We start from the raw sequence: 18,628 nt of genomic DNA, 5'->3' as shown, positions 1-18,628 counted from the left end.
TGAGCCCTGATTTGTCTGTGCCTTCTGCGTTCTGTCACTGTTCGTACCGTGCAGGCTTCTGGTTATCTGCTGTTTTATGTTCCTTGAGGGTCGGGACCTGGTCCCCTTTGGTTGGCCCTCCATGTCATGCCCAGCTGTTGCATGTAGCCCAGTTGCTGCCCTTCTGTAGGCTGAATCCAGGGTGATGGGCTTGTCGAAAGGTGAGAGAGTTGGGACCAGGGGGTGCATCTGCTCTGGCTTGTAGTCGGTTACAGGACACCGTCCATCTGGAAGGAATCTTAGTGGCCACCTTGTCCAAAGCCCAGGTCAGGAGGTCAAGTGGACAGCCCCAGGCATCCAGGGACAGTGCAGACTTCCGGCTCTGTACTCCCACATCCTCAGTCCTCTCCTCACTTGCACTTGTTTGTATTTTTTTCCTGTTATCTTTGAAACTGTTTCTATATCAGATAGTTACAAAGCAACATGTTAATGTAAGTTTTCAGCAGCATGATACAATGAATACCCTTGAACCCACCACTCCCTGTAAACCTAAACAAATACCAACTTTCATCTTGTCTTGGTGGCTTCCTTATAACTGTTCTCACTCTTTCTGAATTTTGTATTTATCAGTCCCTTGTCTTGGCTTCACAGAAAGAAAAAAGCCTTGTTATATTAGTTTGGGAGCTCACGGTTGCTTCTTGCTGAGTTTTATAAAGTGATGGCATGGTAGCTGTCCCTGGGGCCTCCCCACCCCCACCCTGTTACCCTGCTTCCAGGGTACCTCATGGTACTCATGTAGCGTAGGTAATCTACATTTTCTTGCTTCCCCTGTGCGGGTTTGGGATGACTCCTGAGCAAACGGCTCCAGTTAACTCTAATTTTAACTTTTTACAGGCTGTCATTAAGCTTTCCCATGTTGTTTCACTTAAGGGAAGCATTTAGTCATTTCCTAATTTAATGATAGTTAAACATCCTTAGCCTTAGAAATTTGTAGCGAAACATTTCCAATTAAGATTAATTGGGATTAATGTAAAATATGAGTCGGATCACTTTACAATAGTATGTTAGTACTGTCAACGAGATCCAGTCCGACAGGAGACTCTCTGAAGGAAGCCCTTCTGCTGCCTCCTCACCTGTGGGTGGCTGGTGAGAGTGTGGTCAGCATTTGGGGGCTGGGTGTGTGAAGGGTTAAAACGGCTGCTTTTCACGTTGACCTTCTTTGGTCAAGTTACATCTTCTTTCTTAGATAGTAGGAAGTGCTTAATTTCTGGCTAATCCCTTGGGAATCCCAGTGTGTTCTGGATTACAATTTCAAATTAGCTATCTAATTATATCTAAGTTTGATTTTTCAGTTCTGAAGAATTGATATTTTCCAATGACTGGAAGTTTCTAGGCAATAGGAGTGGTCTTTGATTTAGAATTACATATAAAATGGTTTTCTCTGTGTTTTCCAGAGAGAAGCCTTATCTTTGATCAGATTCTGAGAATCAGCAGCCCCCCCAAACGATTGTTTTTAGGTGGGGGTTTCTCCACTTTAACCATGTTAACATTTTGAGCCAGGTAATTTTTTGTTGTGGGAAGCTTCCTCGCCTTTGCATTGTAGGATGAGGTAGACGTCTCCTGGTAGGGTGCTTAAAACCTGTATGATACATGTATTTACACACAACACCCCAATCGTTGAACACATACTGTTGTTAAGCATTTCACATACATTACTAAATTATTGTAACAGCTCTATGAGGTACAGTTCCCATTCTGTGCATAAATGGAGGCTTATAGAAGTGAAGAAACTTGCTCAAGGTTATAAGTTAATGAATGGCAGAGCTGGAAATTGAATATGTCTCTCTAGAGTCAAATCAGCTTATCTGTGTGCCCTAACTTGGGTGTGGTGTTAAAATCTCTTCCTGTGCCAGCAGGCAAAACCCATGTCACCGTGGCCTTGGCTGACACATGTTGTCACAGAGCTGCATGGGCACAAGCAGGGAATTCATGCTTGCTGGAATATTTCATTAAGCAAAACAAGTGATAGGATTTCTGGTGTGGTGGTTTGGGGCTTTTTATTTTTCTTCGTTGTGTGTTCCAGAATGAGTTGTCATTGCTATCTATTTTGAGCAAGGGACAAGCTCTTTTTTCTTCTTTTTCTTCTTCTTTTTAAACAAGCTGCTGTATATGCCCTATCAGTATCGGAGAATGAAACCGACAATGTCTCTGGTGATGTAAAGTGGGTCTTTGCCCCACAAGACTATTTAGTGTGTTGATTCGGGGCTTTTTAAAATCCTGAAATTGCTCTGAGGAGAGGTGGCACATACAAATCGTATACTGGCTCTGATGGGCAGTGTCAGGGCCCCTCTGCCTCTCCTCCCTTAGAGTTGCACACGAAGGTCTTCCCTGTTTTACGCGGCCTGCCTTCCTCACCTAACCTTTTGCTGCCCCTCCGGAGGCCAGCCTTCTGCGCGTTAGTCCCCCGTGCACTGAATTTACTTTGGGCTTTCCCAGTCTTACTTTCACTCAATTCCCTTCCTCCCTTCTTCCCGCCCTAAATTGTTTTTAATATATGTGTGGTGACTGGCACGCTGTGGCATGTAGTGAATATTCACAGCAAAAATACTAAACGGGGGAGTGTTGCAGAGTGCATGGTGCACAGTTCTAAAAATACAGTCAGTAACGGGTAGCGTCTGTGCTTCCAGGCCCCTGTGGCAGCAGGGACATGGTCTATTTTTCTTGTAGTCCCCTCTGCCGGCTAGAGTGGGCTCGTGACAGTACTGTGGTGTAGGTCTTAGACTGCTTTGCTCAGGGCCTGGAGAAATTCAGCAAGCTTCCCCTTGAAAAATGAAGCACTCTTAACCTCTGTGTCTCGCCACTCATTCTTTGCCTGGCTTTTTCCCCTGGCTTGGAGCTTATCGAGGAACCTGGCCTGGTGATGTCACCTGGTGCTTATACCCAGGTTACAGCAAAGGCTAAATCTGATCTCCTTGGCCACGCGCACCACAGGACCAGCCTGGGGCCAGTACATCTGCAGGAGCAGAAAAGTGGACCGGGAGCTTTCTGAACTCTCCAGTCTGTTTCCCATTGTTTCTTTTGAAAGCCCCTAGCTGAGAGACTGCTACCAAAGGGGAGCAGCCAGCCTACACAGCAGTCTCCCTCCAGCCTGCAGGCTCCTAGAGGCCTGGCAGAGGGCCCATTGCCGGGCTCTTTGGCCTTAGAATTCCCTGGGCAAGCATGATTTTTAAGAGAAGTTTTGGTATACCTGTTGGCAAAAATGACTTACGTACTTTTTAATTTCTCCCTCTCCAGAGTGATCATCAGCTGGATTGTGCCTTGGACCTAATGAGGCGCCTGCCTCCACAGCAAATTGAGAAGAACCTCAGCGACCTGATCGACTTGGTGCGTGCCTTCTTCGTATGGTTCCGTTTGAGACTGCAGCTCATAATCATTTGCTTTTGTGTAGCTTTTCCATGCAGAATTCACAGCACAGGAAACCTTTTCTCTCCTTAACCACTGGGCTGCAAGATTTCTGCAGACGTGGAGAAGATGAGTTTCATATGGTAGTCTATTGTTCAGAACCATCTGTGTTAGTAAAGCCCAAGTTAGGAGCTCTAAAGTTGACAACAGCCTGCCCCATCCCCCGCTGCCTTGTCTTCAGTTTCTAGAAGCTTGCATTTAGGCACGGTGAGGAAGAGGCCACACCATCCAGCAGGCGTCCAGCAGTGCGTCTATGCTGGGCACTGGGGTTTTCTCTGCTATTGTGTGAGTTTCTCAGTTAACAAAAAGTACAAACATCTACCCCATAAGCTGCTTCTGTGGCTTCATTTCTAGTTTGAGAAAGGTAGAACAAACAAAAATTGGCTTTTTAAGAGCCTGTCACATCTAATTTTCACATATTGGATTCATTAGAAAAAATTTTATATTAAGAATGGTCTCAAAATGATGCCTCAAATTAACTACCACCATAATATTGTTTGAGAGTGCTCAAAATATTTAAAAACTTCTCATAAAGCCACAGGGAACATTAAGAAGAAATATAAAATCTGGTCCCAAGAGGCCAACTGAATCACCCACATCATTTGGCTAGTGAGTTCTGGTATAGGGTCTGGGACCTGAGTCTTCAGAGTCCAAGTCCTCTGCTTTAAACATTGTGTCCCAGATATTTCCTTGGGTGTGATTATCAGTTGCCAAGTGTGGCTTATCAGTGAGGTATCTTTGAGGTATCTTTTAAAATAGTGGTTTGAAAACTTGTTCATATGTTGTACTGATTTATTTAGTTGTATGAATTCAGAACAGTTTTATTAGGAAGAAAAGCACAGTGCAAGAAACTCCTTTTGTTCACAGGGAAAGCTTTCCATGGCAGTCTGGAAGGTCCACAGTGTAGCTACTTGTGTGTCAGTGAGAGGATGTGTGTGAGACCAGGTCAGGCCTGTGGAAGGGGTCGCGACCTTGTTGTATTTCACTCATAGTAATTCAGGAAGTGAGAAGAAGGAGGCTTCTTGAGGTCACTTGCTCTGGTCAGAAGGACACCTGTAGCTGCTGACAATGGACGGGAAGAGAAGGTTCAATAGTGATATGAGCAAATCCCCGGTTTGCAGAGGACCAGGGACCCCAGACCGAGAGCCAGTAAGGAGAAGTCAGTCACTGCGGGAGCCGGGCAGGCCCTCTGCAGCAGGCGCTGTTGCCTTGTGGGGACTGGCATCTTCTGTCACTTGGTTTTAGATTGTTTTGGAGAAGTCATACATTTGAGCTTTTATGTGAAATATTCTGATTTTTAAACAATGGTTTAAGTATCTGATCGGTTGGGTCCTGTTTTGTGAATTGTAAACTGGAGGCTGGTGGGCAGTGTGGGTGGATGGTTTAGAGGAGAGACTCTTCATTGAGAATGATGACACATAAAGTTGGATGGGTAGGAAGTGCCCTTGAAAGTGAGAAGGAGGACTTGACCTTGATGTAATAACCATCACCACCAGCCCCCTTAATCCTGAACTTCACATGTAGTGCATAGTACTAAGCAGTTTATGTGTGTAGCCTTGTTTATTAAGCTCCCCAAAATCCCATAAGGTGAACTATAAATGCAGTCTGGGGAGCACTATGTATAATGTCTTTGCATTTTTCTTGGTCGATCCTATGTAGAAGAGGTGTGCAAAAAGTTGATGGTGTGGTCAGGTCCCTAATTTGGTCAGCTGCAGGGGTTTGTTTTTCTTTTAAACTCAGCATGAAAGTATGCTGTGCCAAGTTTAAATTTAGTTTGCCAATTTAGTTATTACTGTATTTTAGAAGTTAACCAAACACAGAAGTAGGAAATGATGAGCACATCTTCCTTGGTAGACCCTTTTTGGTGTTTAACAGGCTATTTTGTTCTTATGGCAACTGAAGTGTTTCACTGCAGTTGTGGATTTTCTGTGACTTTTCATCACTCTTTCGGAGATGAAACCTGGCCAACTGGTTCCCCCGAGGCATGGGCCAGTTTTCCTCAGCCTAGTAGAGAGTGGCAGCAGTGGCGATGGGCGGCTCTCAGGAGCTGCCTTTCACCTTAGCCAGACCTTGGGCTAGAGAGCTGTAGGATGGTGCCTGGACTCAGGTTGAAGCGCCAGGCCGTATCTGTCACTAACATGATTGTTAGTGTGTGGTATTCCATAGGTTACTGATGGTTACTGTGTGATATTCCGTAGCTTACTGACAGAGCACACTACCCTTCCATTTTTAACTCTGTCTTCTATAGAGTATGTGCTGGAGAGGCAGGCCAAGGTTGGGGTAGACAGTAACATTTGTTGAAGACCTACTACATGCCCACGAGTGAGCTGGGGCCTTCTGTTGGGGGTTTTTATTACTGCTTCTAAGTTTCACAGCACCCCTGTAAGGTACATATGGCTACTTCACCTCTTCTAGATAATTCTGGGTAAGAAGCCAGGCTGGAGGGGTGGTCCGGCAACTCCAGGAATCCTGGTTTCTCGAACTGCTTGGATGCCTCTGCTTGAGGGGTTCCCTTGGGTCAGCCACTCGCAAAGCAACAGATGAAGTTGGTCTTTTGCATTGTACAGATTAAAACCATTTTCACAGTATGTTGACTTTACCTGTTGGGAGAAAAAGTGATAATCTGAAATATTCAAACATAGGCATATTATGGAGAATAATTTTAAATTCACATAATTTAAAAACAGAAACTAGAGTCATGAAAGAAATTCCCGTCTCAGACAGGCCCTTTAGGGATAGCAGTTCACTTCCCTTCTTTGCTTCCTGGGTGGTGGGAGAGGCACCCACTTCCCTTCCCCGGGGTTGTGTGGAGGCCAGCCTTGGGCCCTGTCCACCTGCAGAGGCTGAACAAGAGGCTGTAGTTGGGGAATCAGTGTTCTCATTAATTTTTCAATTGAAGTATGATGAATGTCTAAATGGAAATGGAGCATGAATTTTCAATGAATTAGGACCTAGTAAAGCATGCCTCATTAAAACCAAATTGACATGCTTCTGAAGCCACTTTTTATTTATTTTGAGACAGAGTCTTGCCCCAGCAAGAGTACAGTGACATCACCATAGCTCACTACAACCTCAAACTCCTGGGCTCCAGCGATCCTCCTGTCTCAGCCTCTAAGTAGCTGGGACTATAGGTGTGCACCATTACACTGGGCTAGTTTTTTAGTAGAGGTGGGGTCTTGCTCTTGCTCAGGCTGGTCTCTAACTTGTGACCTCAAGCAGTCCTCCTGCTTCAGCCTCCCACAGTGCTAGGATTATAGGTGTGAGCCACTGAGGCCAGCCTAAAGTCACTTTTTGATGGTCTATCTATAAGCTCCTTGCTTAATTTGGTATGTGTGCGGGGACAGTTGGGCTGGAAGTTGCTTCTTTGAATGTTTTTCTTTCATTCCTGCCGTTTTCTCCTATTTTCCTTAGAGATGAGTTTTTCTTTTTCTTTCTTTTTTTTTTAACTAAATTTGCAAAATGCTTTTATATCTGCTAAGTGTTGTTGGTCTGTGCTGAGTGTACTAGCATAGCTCTGACATTTACGTGCAGCTTTAGTTTCTTCCCGAAGTTGTAATTTCAGAAAATTCACCATTATGGGTCTGTCCAAAAGCAAAGGATCCTGGTCTTTGTTTCACACAATCTGGGGTCAGTCAGAGGTTTTCAAAGCAGCCCGTGGGCTGCACAGTGCAAATTGTGGTCGTTCCTCCCGCGCTCACCTGCCCCAGCTGTGAAGGGGAGGCTGTTGTTTTCAAGAAGAGTCTTCAGTTTTAAGACTGACAAGAATGTTAGGATGTGCCAGCATTCCCCATGAAGGGAATGGCCTCACTTAGATGTCAGAGCCAGAGAACTGTAGGGGAATTTATCCAGTCCACCAGTGGTCTGATTATAGAGTAGTATTAAAGAGAAATGTGGTGTGTGCTTGGCAGCCAGGCCAGAGCAGCCCAATTTATCATGCCAGAGCAGCTTGCTTTTTTCTTTCCACCATCAGAGCTTTTCTGCCTTGGGATTATGACGCATGCTCTGATGTGTGGGAAGTGACCTTCCTTTGCAGATGGCCAAAACATCATTTTATTACATATTAATCCCATTGTTCAAGAGTGAAGCCAGCTAAAATCCATCGTTAAGCTGTTTCAAAAATACCCACACGTTCTTCTGGGCCAAGAAATCATATGACATGAAGATGCTCTGCCGGCTTCCTGCACCCTGGCCTTCTATGGCGTTGCTCTGCACATTGGTGGCAACAGCAGAACTTCGGCTGGGGTGTATTTCGAGCTGAGGAAGGAATTTGTTTTTGCATGTTGGCACCCAGCAGGCCATCCGTCCTTTGCCTTTTAAAAGCAAACCAAGAAATAGACAAAGATCTGTTTTTAACTAAGCAAGAAAATGTCTGCTTACAAACATTGGTCACTTAAATTTCTTCACTTTGTTCCTGTAGTCACCCAGGGGCTCAGCTCATGGGTGCCCCCAGACTTCACTCAAGCAAGGGGAAGACATCTGGGCTGGGAAAGCAGCTAGGCTGTCCTGCCAGGCCTGTGGAAGGGAGGTGGACGAGACATCCCCATGCTTTACCAGGGAGAAGATAACTCAGTTTTCATTTCAGCCTATTTCTTTTCGCGCAGCCCGAATGGTCCTCCAGAAATAGTAAGAGCCAGCCGGGCACTGGGCTTCGTGGCGCCAGCCTCAGCAGTACCTGTACATTGAAATTACACACACACACAGTCAAGGCAGCATGGTGTCTGTGGCGAGGTTTAGCAGATCAGGAGGCTGGAGTGAGCACAGTATGCATGTGCTTTTGGGCCTCAGTGAAAAAGCGAGTAGAAACCTATCACTCCTATTTCCAAGACTCTGCTCTCCATGAAGCGGCCCGGGGAGCCAGCTCACACACGTTTGTAATTGGTGAAATTGAAGTTATATTGTTCTTAATAGTTCATTAATATTATTGCTTAGCAGAATATTTGATGCTTGCTAAGCAGTGTTGTTCACTTTTCAGTTTTTACTAGTTAAAGCAGTGGAATCTGGAAATTAAACCCCCAGCATCAGCTGTGTGAAATGAGGCAGAGCTTAGCTTTGTCTCCAGGTAATGAAGGCGTGCTGGGCCTGGGACCCAAGGCACCCCTCTCCCCACCCCCTGTCCTGCCTTTGAGGATCTTACAGGCCAGGTAGGGTCCACTATGCGTTACGGAGTAAGCAGGCTTGTGTTTCCTTTTTCCCCAGTTTCCCCTTTTTCATCGCCATTTTAAACAGTCTCAGATCAGCTTTTTTTCCTCCTTTATTTCAAAGGTGACATTTATAATAAAATATCTTCCCCCTTTCTTAAGGGGGTCTCAGGCTAAGTAGGTGCGAGGGCAGTGCTTTTAGTCAGCAGTGCAGCAGTGCTGGGCACCGCTGTGAGTCAGACTCTGTTCACTCTGGGTAGGAGTGAGGCCTTTCGTCCTTGGCTCACCCTCCCCAGAGAATGACTTTGGTTGGATTCTCTGAGGCCATTGGCCCTTCCATCAGTTAATAAGCTCTGGGGATGAGAATTAGCTAACTAAATTATTCTTTCTACAATGTTCGTTTCATGTCCGTGTGTCAGTTACTGCCCTGGGGGCTAGGGTTGCCTGGTGGGCAAGGTGAAAGGCCGTGCTCTGTGGCACAGATGCTCGGGAGGGAATTTCTGGAAGGAGGACTTGGCCATGGTCAGCTTTGCACTCTGTACCTGGGGAACAGGAGAAATAGCAGAAACAAACAGCTTATTTATTTCTACTTAATGCCTAAGGGTGTTATAGATTCTGTAATGGTGGTGCCCAGCTATCAGCAAGCCCTTGCACACTCCTCTTGCTCACTGCTTTCTAGCCGGTCTCTTAGTGACATGTGCCTTGGTGCTGGTCAGTCTTTCCCCAAGGTACTCTTGACAACACAGGAGTAGTGCAAATACGTACCTTCGGAGTTACTGGGGCAAATCCAGGATTTCCTGCCTCAAGGAAAGAATGTTATGGTTCACCTTTTTAAAAAAATATATTTTAGTTAGGTGTGGTATTGCACACCTGTAGTCTCAGTTACTCGGGAGACAGAGGTGTCAGAATCACTTAAATGCAGGAGTTCAAGACCAGCCTGGGTAACATAGCAAGAGCTCATCTCTAAAAAACAGAAAAAAAAAAACCCTTAAAATTATTGCAGTCTATAATGTACACATGCTAGACATGTTAAAGTAGTGCTTTCTCCGCCAAAGCCTTGTTTCCAGGTGATGCTCTGGGAAAGTGGGTCTTGTCTTCCTGGATGGGGGTTGCCATGCCAGCCTGGCACACTGTTGCTCTGAGACTTTAGTTGGAGAGGCTCAGGTGAGCTTGTGACGGGGCCTCCCAGAGTCCCTGCTGCCTGTGCCCCTGCACCCAGGCGGTGAGCTCCAGGGCTTTCCTGAGATGCACACCACTGATGCAGAGAGGCCGGCGTCACATCCAGAATTGGCTTGCTCTGGACCCACTCTCCAGCACCTAGGGTCTGCCAGGAAGTTGTCTCTGCTGGGCTGATGTCTCTGGAGCAGCAGCAGGGGAATGGACGGAGTAATTGGTAATATGCAATAAGCCCTGCCCAGTCTCTGCATTCCTGATGTTTCTGAGCTTACCTCAAGCTTTCCTATGGATGACACTGTGCTGCAGTTCCTGTTTTACAAGGGGAAAAAGCATTCCAGCCCAAAGCCTCCAGCAGTATTTTAATGAACTCCATTCCTTGGAAGGTTGTGGGGAGGCTTTTCATGTGCCACTTGCTCTATGAATGGGCTGCAGCTGTTGCAGCTGAAGCAGGGAGAGTGAGGAAGCAGATCCTGCACTTTAGGTGCAGAACTAGCCTCTGTTTCCCACGTGGGCCAGCCTCTCCAGAGGATGGTGGCCCTTCAGGATCCCACCTGATGTCCACCTGGGGACCCTGCCACCTAATGGTGCAGCCTCTGATTGTCTCCAGGTGGCAGAAGGGCAGCCTTTCTTAACTAGGAGAAACAGCATGACTTGCTTACAAAGAGGAGATGGGGCATCTTGCTGTACCCTCACCTGAAGGGATTTGAAGTTCTGTTACCTGCAGAATAATAGCCCCACCCTCATTTGATCCAGGTAAGAATGAGCCGAATTGCCTCTTGCAAAGGCAGTCCAGACAATTAAAATTTGAAATGGAGTGAAGGAAAGACAAGAGTACTAGGGCCTTTGGGTTTCTTCTGTGTGAGTGCTCCTTGGGGAGCAGAGACTGTTTCCAGGAGACCAATGATTGATGCATCCACCAGTCCTTAGGAGTCAGTAGACTTCCCGTAACAGCCAGGAGCTTGAAGTTCTCCAAAGTCAGGTGGTTTTTTGTGGGATGTTAATTGTTATTTGGGGTTTGTTTTTCAATTTTTTTTAGAGACAAGTTCTTGCTGTATTGCCCAGGGTGGAGTATAGTGGCACCATCATAGTTCACTGTAGCCCCAAACTCCTGGCCTCAAGCACTGCTCCCACCTCAGCCTCCCAAAGTGCTAGGATTATAGTTGTGAGCCACCCTGTGTAGCCAAAGCCAAGTGTTTTGAAAGTTTGTTGTCTCCCATCACTTTTAAGACAACCACCTGGTATGTTTTTGTGATTTTTCAGAGATTACAAATGTCAAAATAGAAATTATTTTTTTCTCTCAGAATTTGACTCTCCCTTCTTTTATTGCCCACAAAGTATTTTTCAGTTAGTAATATAGAAAAATAAATAATTTTAATGGCGCTCCATCAGCTGTCAGAAGAACTAATATGCTAGCCTTATTATCAGTGCCCTTCATCTACTACCTTGTGAATCTTCATGGCCACTCTGTAAAGTGAGTGGGAGGACCCCTTTCACAGATGGGGAAACCGAGGAATGGAAAAGGGCTGTGGCTTCTTAGAGTCCAACACCTGACACTTGATGCAGGAAGTGTGTGCAGCGGGTGTCAAACCTAGTTATCAAACCCAACCAACATTTTCCACTGAATTACTGTCTCAAAAATGAAAATATCGGGCGGTGCCTATGGCTCAGTGGGTAGGGCGCCGGCCCCGTATACCAAGGGTGGCAGGTTCAAACCTGGCCCTGGCCAAACTGCAACAAAAAATAGCCGGGCATTGTGGTGTGTGCATATAGTCCCAGCTAGTCAGGAGGCTGAGGCAAGAGAATCACCTGTGCCCCAAGAGCTGGAGGTTGCTGTGAGCTGTGATATCATAGCACTCTACCTAGGGCGACAAAAAAAAAAAAGAAAAAGAATTACACTGTGTCACTTCCTATGTGTACCGCTAAAGTTAAATCATCTTTTAAAGTGAAAATATAAAGAAAATTTGTGATGAAGACAGGGGAAGGACAGTGATGATAGAACTTGTAAGTACCTCAGGGAAAGAGGCTTTTTTAAATTATTTATTTATTTAGACAGAGTCTCACTTTGTCGCCCTTGACAGAGTTCCTTGGTGTCACAGCTCACAGCAACCTCCAACTCTTGGGCTTATGTGATTCTCTTGCCTCAGCCTCCCTAGTAGCTGGGACTACAGGCCACCCGCCCCAATGCCCAGCTATTTTTTGTTGCAGTTGTCACTGCTGTTTTAGCTGGCCAGGGCCAGGTTTGAACCCACCACCCTCGATAATGTGGGGCCAGCGCCCTATCCACTGAGCCACAGGCACTGCCTGGGAAGGAAGCTTTTTTTTTTTTTTTCTTTGTAGAGACAGAGTCTCACTTTATGGACCTCGGTAGAGTGCCATGGCATCACACAGCTCACAGCAACCTCCAACTCCTAGGCTTAAGCGATTCTCTTGCCTCAGCCTCCCGGGTAGCTGGGACTACAGGCGCCCGCCACAACGCCCAGCTATTTTTTGGTTGCAGTTCAGCCGGGGCCGGGTTTGAACCCGCCACCCTCGGTATATGGGGCCGGCACCTTACCGACTGAGCCACAGGCGCCGCTCGGGAAGGAGGTTTTTAAATTCTCCTCCTGCCTCTACTTGTGCAGAGCTCCCCGAACAGATGTGTTCCGTCCAGCCCCGAGACCTTGGGCCCAGTAGGAACAGTTGTGCAGAGGTGAAGCCTCCTATTCCAGCCACCCAGCAGCAAGCCATACACACTCTGCGTTGTGTGTGTTTGTGGGAAAGGTGCTTTTGAAAAAATACTCTGCCCAAATATGAGTAGTATGTCATTATTCTTTCAGTTAAAACAGATCTAAAAGGTTTAGAAAACCAGTGTACTGCAAGAACTAATGAGATGATTCAGTAAGCTGACTGCCTTTGCATTACACGTACCCCAAATCAACCTATTCCTCCGCTTGACCAGTTAGAATACATAAGATGCCAGGAGAGATGGCGGGGACAAGATCCCATTTCTAACAGCAAAAGGACACACCACCTAGGAATAAGCTTCTTAAAAGGTGAGTGTGCCGTGTGCTCTGAACTGAGTGGCAGAAAGCCAGGGGGGTCCGAAGGCTCCTTTCCAGACCCAGTAATGTGAGAGCTTAAGATAATTCCAAGCAGCCTTCATGTTCCTGAGATGATGATTGATCAATGAATCTATTGAAAGAGCTAATAATTTTGAAGGAAAACAAACTGGATCTCTGTTGTACAACACGTAGTCATTTCTCATGGACTGAAGAGTCAACTATTAAATAGGAAAGGCCCAGAGGGGAAATGTTGATGAGGAAGTAGTAGTTGATCTTGAGATGGGGGAGGCATTTATAAGGTCCATACATGCAAATTTGACCTAAAAGTTTACACAAAATAAAAGGCAAAGAACTTCTCTCTGTAAACTGGAACAGCGCTGAGGTGGTTACTGTTGTCCTGTTGCACTGATAAAATGGGAGCTTCAGTGGCTTGTCTGTAGTCACCACGCAGAGCGAGTTCTGAACCCGAGCAGTCTGGCTGCAGGGCTCTTACCCACCACACGCCATTGCCTCCATCCCAAAGAAAAGTAGGAATACTTGGTTAGAACAAAGAGCTAGCTACACAGGCTATTCACAGAGGAGAAACACAGATGTCTGATACACAAAAGCTTTTGTCCTCACTGGTGGTCAGGAGGGCAGAATAAACCAAGATTGGATAGTTGGGAAGGTCTCCTGTGACCCTCCTTTCTGCTCCGTGGTAGAGTCTGTTTCCTCCTGGACTATGCCCTGCATATTTCCTGACTTTCTAATGAAGTGGAGCATCTTGAGGGGCAAGGGCAGTGGGTGGCTGGACAAATGTGGTGCTCACATTACCACAAGGAGCTTCATCACTCTCATCGGCACAAGCTGTGGTCAGGAAAGAAAGAACCCGTTTTCCTTTAACCCAGCATTTCTCCATCTCACTTTCATAGAACACACTGGAAAATGTTGGTTTTCTAGAGCAGTTCACAACTTACATGTCACATGACCCTGATTCTAGATACTTTCTGACAACAGAACTGTCTGATGTTAGCCACTTTTTTTTAATTTTCATGGTGGGGTAGAAAGAAACATAGCTTTCCTTGGCAATAAAAATGTATTTTTGTTGTTGTTCAAATAGAGAACTACTTCAGAAAGTTTCTGGTTTCTCCAATAGGGAAAAGGCAAGTGGGAAGAAAGTGCCGTGTACGTTGAAAGTGGTGTCTCGGCAGATCGGTTTTTTTTTTTTTTTTTTGAGAGAGTCTCACTATGTCACCCTTGGTAGAGTGCTGTGGTGTCTCAGCTCACAGCAACCTCCAGCTCCTGGGCTTAAGCGATTCTCTTGCCTCCCAGTAGCTGGGACTAAAGGCGCTTGCTACAACACCCGGCTATTTTTTTGTTGTTGTTTTTGTAGTTGTCATTATGTAGCAGGCCCAGGCTGGGTTTGAACCCGCCAGCCCTAGTGTATGTGACCGGCGGCTAACCACTGAGCTATGGGTACTGAGCCCTCTCCGCAGATCTTATCAGAAGTCAGGGAGCCCGGGGTACAGCTTTGGGAAGGACAGGGCCATGGGTCTTGAGCCTGGTGGTTTCTCAGAACCTGAGTTCTGTTGCCTAGAACTAAAAGAACATTACCATGAATATCCTTCTGTTGATGTCACCACTTTGAGGATCCCTTTTTGTTCACAAAGGAGGCATCAGTTTCTCTCAGGTCTGTGACCATGTACCTAGCCCCCTATGGTAAATATGCAGAGAGAACAGAGCAGCCAGGGGCTTCCAGCACACACCCCGGCCTGGTCTCCATGCCTGGGTGGTTCACTTGAGTGGAAAGAGAAGGCTGCCTGAGACTTGAATCCTGGCTGGGTCACCTTCCAATTTTGAGATCTGGGGTGGGGATCTTCCCCTCGTAGAATCTCCTCCCCTCTTTGAGGTGGGATCATTCACTGAATTCACAAGACACTTGTTGAGGACTCAGGAACGAACGTGCTGTGGTCACGTGTGCGTGGTAGACAGGCACCTCGTAGATGCCAGCTGGCGGTATCACTGCTTGCACTGGCTTCCTAGGACCTGTCGGCTCACCCCTGGGTTCCACCAGCCCCAAAGCTGTGCTCTGACACCCCAGCAGTTTGCCAGGCTTTGTTTTCACAGGGGAAACACGGTCTCAGTGTTGGCTTCCCCCGTGGGGCATTTTATAAGGACTCAGCTTAGTAATGGTGGGGGATTAGAAAGCCCTCCACTGAGGCCTTTTAGGTGATCAGGAAAACTGAATAGGAGGCCAGGAAGCACCACGGTCCTCACCACGAAGCCAGTCGGGGGAGGCCAGAGGTCAGAGACCAGGCTGAGGCTGGCTGGTTTTCATTCCACAAAGACAAGGGTAGTCTGACGCCAGCTTTGTGGTCTGCCCTGGAGGGTGGGGTCCTGGACGGCCTACTTCAGTTCTCTGAAGGTGGAACTGCCCCCACTTGTCATTGGGAAGCCATGGGAGAAGCTAGACAGAGTAGGTGCTTGGACAGTTTGAGGAGTAGGGAAGGGTCTGAGGTTGACCTCAGTGTGACCCTTACTCCTCAGCCCTCAAGAGTGTCTGGATCTCCAGCAGCGCCTTTGGGTTGTCCTTCCCCAGCCTCCTGCTTTCTCGTGCCTGGGCCACCCGTGGTCCACCCTACCACGTTGTCAACACTGCTCTTCTCTTGGAACCAGAGCTCTAGTCTCCCATACCACTGCCAGTGTAACCCCCACCCACCCCAAGCTTGAGAACCCCCAAGTCCACATCCAAGGGCCTTTCACCGTCCCTATTAATGGCCTTTGGGCCTCTCCTGAGTCTGCATCTCCTGGTGAGGAGGCTGTTTGAGCACCTCAGCTGCTCCTACCAGGTCAAGACCCCAAAGCAGAAAATGCTTGTGAGGTGCCACTACCCAGGTGAGAACCAAGGCTAGGAGCAGAGGGCTGGCTTGCTTTGCACATTTCCTTGGAAACATGGTTGTTGAGTGCCCATCAACACTCCTTTTATTTGCCAGGCCAAAGAAGCTTGTTTCTGTATACTTGGGAATCAAGTTTCTATAAAATTCTTGGCTCAGTGTCTCCAGGCTGTTAGTCTGAGATTAGGTGCTTGAAATGACTGCTTTAGGAGCATCGGAATTGATGGTTGAGCACCGTGAATTCACAGGGCCCAAACCAGTGCAGCTGCCACCTTCCCTACATCTCAGCTGTGTGACTGCTGAGCCTTGGCCACCTCACCTGTGAGATGGGCACGATGAAACTAACCTCAAGGACTGGAGGTCATGGATGTCAAACTTGTAGTATTGGACATGCCTTATAGCAGCCTCCGTGGGGTTCTGAGGTGACATCAGGTTTGCACAAAATACCCTGCTGGACTTCAGTAACTATGCCAGGCGCTGATCTAGACCCTCTGCGCACTTAAACTGCATAGCACAAGGTTGGTCTTCTGTCCCCATTTTACAGGTGAGGAAACTGACAGTTAGTAGTGTACTAACTACACTCAGAGTAGTTATTAGCAGAGTCGGGATCCACCCCAGGCCCACCTGACTCCAAAGCCCGTCTCTGCCCGCTGTGTTGTCTATCCACGGCTGCTCCAGGAATAGCTTTTTCCTTGTCACTGCAGGTCACCAGTGGACGGCTGACTCTGAATGCAGATAATCATCACAATTATTAGTGCCGGCAAGAAGTTACTCAGTCTTCATAGAGGGTAGCGTTCCCCTTCCCACGTTGAAAGGGCACCCTGTTCTGGCCTCCCATCGTTAAAGATGAAACGCTGATGGAGATGGAAGCATCTGTGGTAACGAACGTGTGACCCTGGCATCCCAGCTGCCACCATCAGCAGCAGCACCGTGGGGTGGGGGGAGGCGGGGGGCTCCAGTATACCCACAGACTTTGCATTGCTCTTATAAAGGAGTTTTGGGGCTTTAGAAGGGGTGCAGGGTGAAGAATGGTTCCGCCTACCTCCTCTTTTGGGTCAATGGCCCTCATCGGGCTGGACACTTTTATTCACTAATCAGACGGTTGCGATTGCCCTTTGCCACATCTGGGGCTGCTTCCTAGGCCTGTCGGGCTCACAATTAAAGTTCATTAGAGACCCTGTCAGTCACAACGCACACAAAGCCTGCCCATGAGGGGCCTTGTGATGGGGCTGGTGGTGGTGGTTGTGCCTTCTCTGGCTGTTCAGCCCTGTGTTCCCCCATCCTCTGAAATTAGTCTTTTTACAAACGATTGCCGGCTGGATTCTGGATGCCTTGTGTACAGGAGATGAGGTATGAGCTGCACTTGCAAAGTATAGACTTCTAGGTCCTCCTGGGCCTGTTACCTCTCATGTAATCAAAACCTTCAAGCAAGCACCAGAATTGATGTTACAGATGCTGCTGGCAGGAGTTTAGTCCGATGGAGGCTTGGGAGCGAGTGTCTGACAGCAGGCCACTCGGAGGAGAGATTTGGAGCCAGAGACGGAGGAGATTTAATTATCGTTAATCTCCTTCTCCTTTCTTTTTGGAATGTACTGGGACTCTTAATTACTATTGACTGGAAGCTAAAATAACACTCGTAGTACAGAACAAAACCCTTTAGGAGATTTGCCCCAGGCTGGAAATGATTATCCTTCATCCAAGTGGATTTTTTCCCTCTTTCTGAACATGCGCTGGATATGAGTTGGGAGTGGAGGAGATAATAACAGCGTGCATCAGGTGTTTTAAATTGGTTTAAAATTTCACCCCCGTTTTTATTTGTCTCATTGACCTTACTACTTCCAAGCTGGGCCTGTTTGGAGAGCCACATCTCCAGGTGTCCAGATGTGCCACACAGCAGGAGTTGGCCTAAAGCACCTCCTGTGAACCGAGTGCTGTGGCTTTGTCCCCTGCACTGAAGGGCCATCTGACTTCCAGGCACCGATGGAATGTAAGAATGCAATGCTCGCCCATATCCCCAGACCCTGATACAGGGCCTGGGCATAGCTGACCTCAGATATTAGTTAGGGGACTGATAAATCCATTATCCCTGACCTCCAGGGGAAGAGGATTCCACATTAGATTTTCTAAGCTCAGGAGACCTCCGCCCCGAGTTCTTGAGGGCTGGTGGTCCCAGCAGGTGGCAGTCAGAACATGGACAGGCAGTAAATTATTCTGAGTCTTTACGATGACAAGTTAGCTGCGTCTGGATGCACCCTGAGTGTGTGGGTGACCCCGAGTAGGCTGCCAGCTCTAGGCCTCAATTTCCTCATCTGTGCTGTGGTGAGAATTACAGACTTAGCCCCTTCTCAGAGGGCTGTTGTACTAAAGGAAGTTTAGAGGGGAAGCACCTGTGCCAATCAGTGGTGACTGTAGGGATGAGGAGAAGGAAGGTGGTAGCAGACTTTTTTTCGTTAGGGCTTTGGTGACAACAGGAAGTGAATAGAAGAGAAAACCAGTGACAGGAGAGGCTCGACTCCGTGGCCTTTCCTGTCACCGTGGCTGTCCTTTTAGGGTGGACTGTGCTCGCCTCTTGTCAGAAGTGGCCTTGGCTCAGTGGGTGAATGCTTCTTGATCAGGCTTTGCGAGGCGTGCTCAGACCTTGCCCTGACAAGTGGGCTTTAATGCCATTACTTCTAGTACTTCACCCCTGAGTCTCGACACTGCAGGTGTTAAGCAGGGCATGTGATGTGCAGGTCAGAGAAGCATGGGGTGCCCCTCAGCTGCTGGAGGCCGGTGGAGACACCGTTCCCTCTGCTCAGAGTGGTTGCTTTCTAACAAGAGTGCTGCCCACCCTGTGCAGCCTGTCCAAATCCTCATTGTAGAGCAGTTCGATGAACATTTATTGCTAATACTCCACCTTAAGTATGGAGCATTATAACAGGCTCTAGACAGGTCTCCCTGCCTGCAGTCCTGCATCTAC

The 18,628-nt window shown here is 47.4% G+C and overlaps 1 protein-coding gene across 2 annotated transcripts in view; it reads left to right on the top strand.

Annotated features, from left to right (window-relative positions):
• Positions 1-18,628, top strand: part of CAPZB (capping actin protein of muscle Z-line subunit beta) — a 143,116-nt gene that overhangs the window by 61,353 nt on the left and 63,135 nt on the right. For both annotated transcript variants that reach the window (XM_053575704.1, XM_053575703.1), the window contains exon 2: positions 3,274-3,363. In XM_053575704.1, coding sequence (XP_053431679.1) covers positions 3,274-3,363 — 90 coding nt within the window. The remainder of the gene's footprint in view (positions 1-3,273; positions 3,364-18,628) is intronic.

Source organism: Nycticebus coucang, chromosome 22 (genome assembly GCF_027406575.1).
Source record: "Nycticebus coucang isolate mNycCou1 chromosome 22, mNycCou1.pri, whole genome shotgun sequence".
Lineage (NCBI taxonomy): Eukaryota > Metazoa > Chordata > Mammalia > Primates > Lorisidae > Nycticebus > Nycticebus coucang.
Note: the sequence above shows the minus strand (reverse complement) of the source record. Positions and strands in the feature narration are given on the sequence as shown.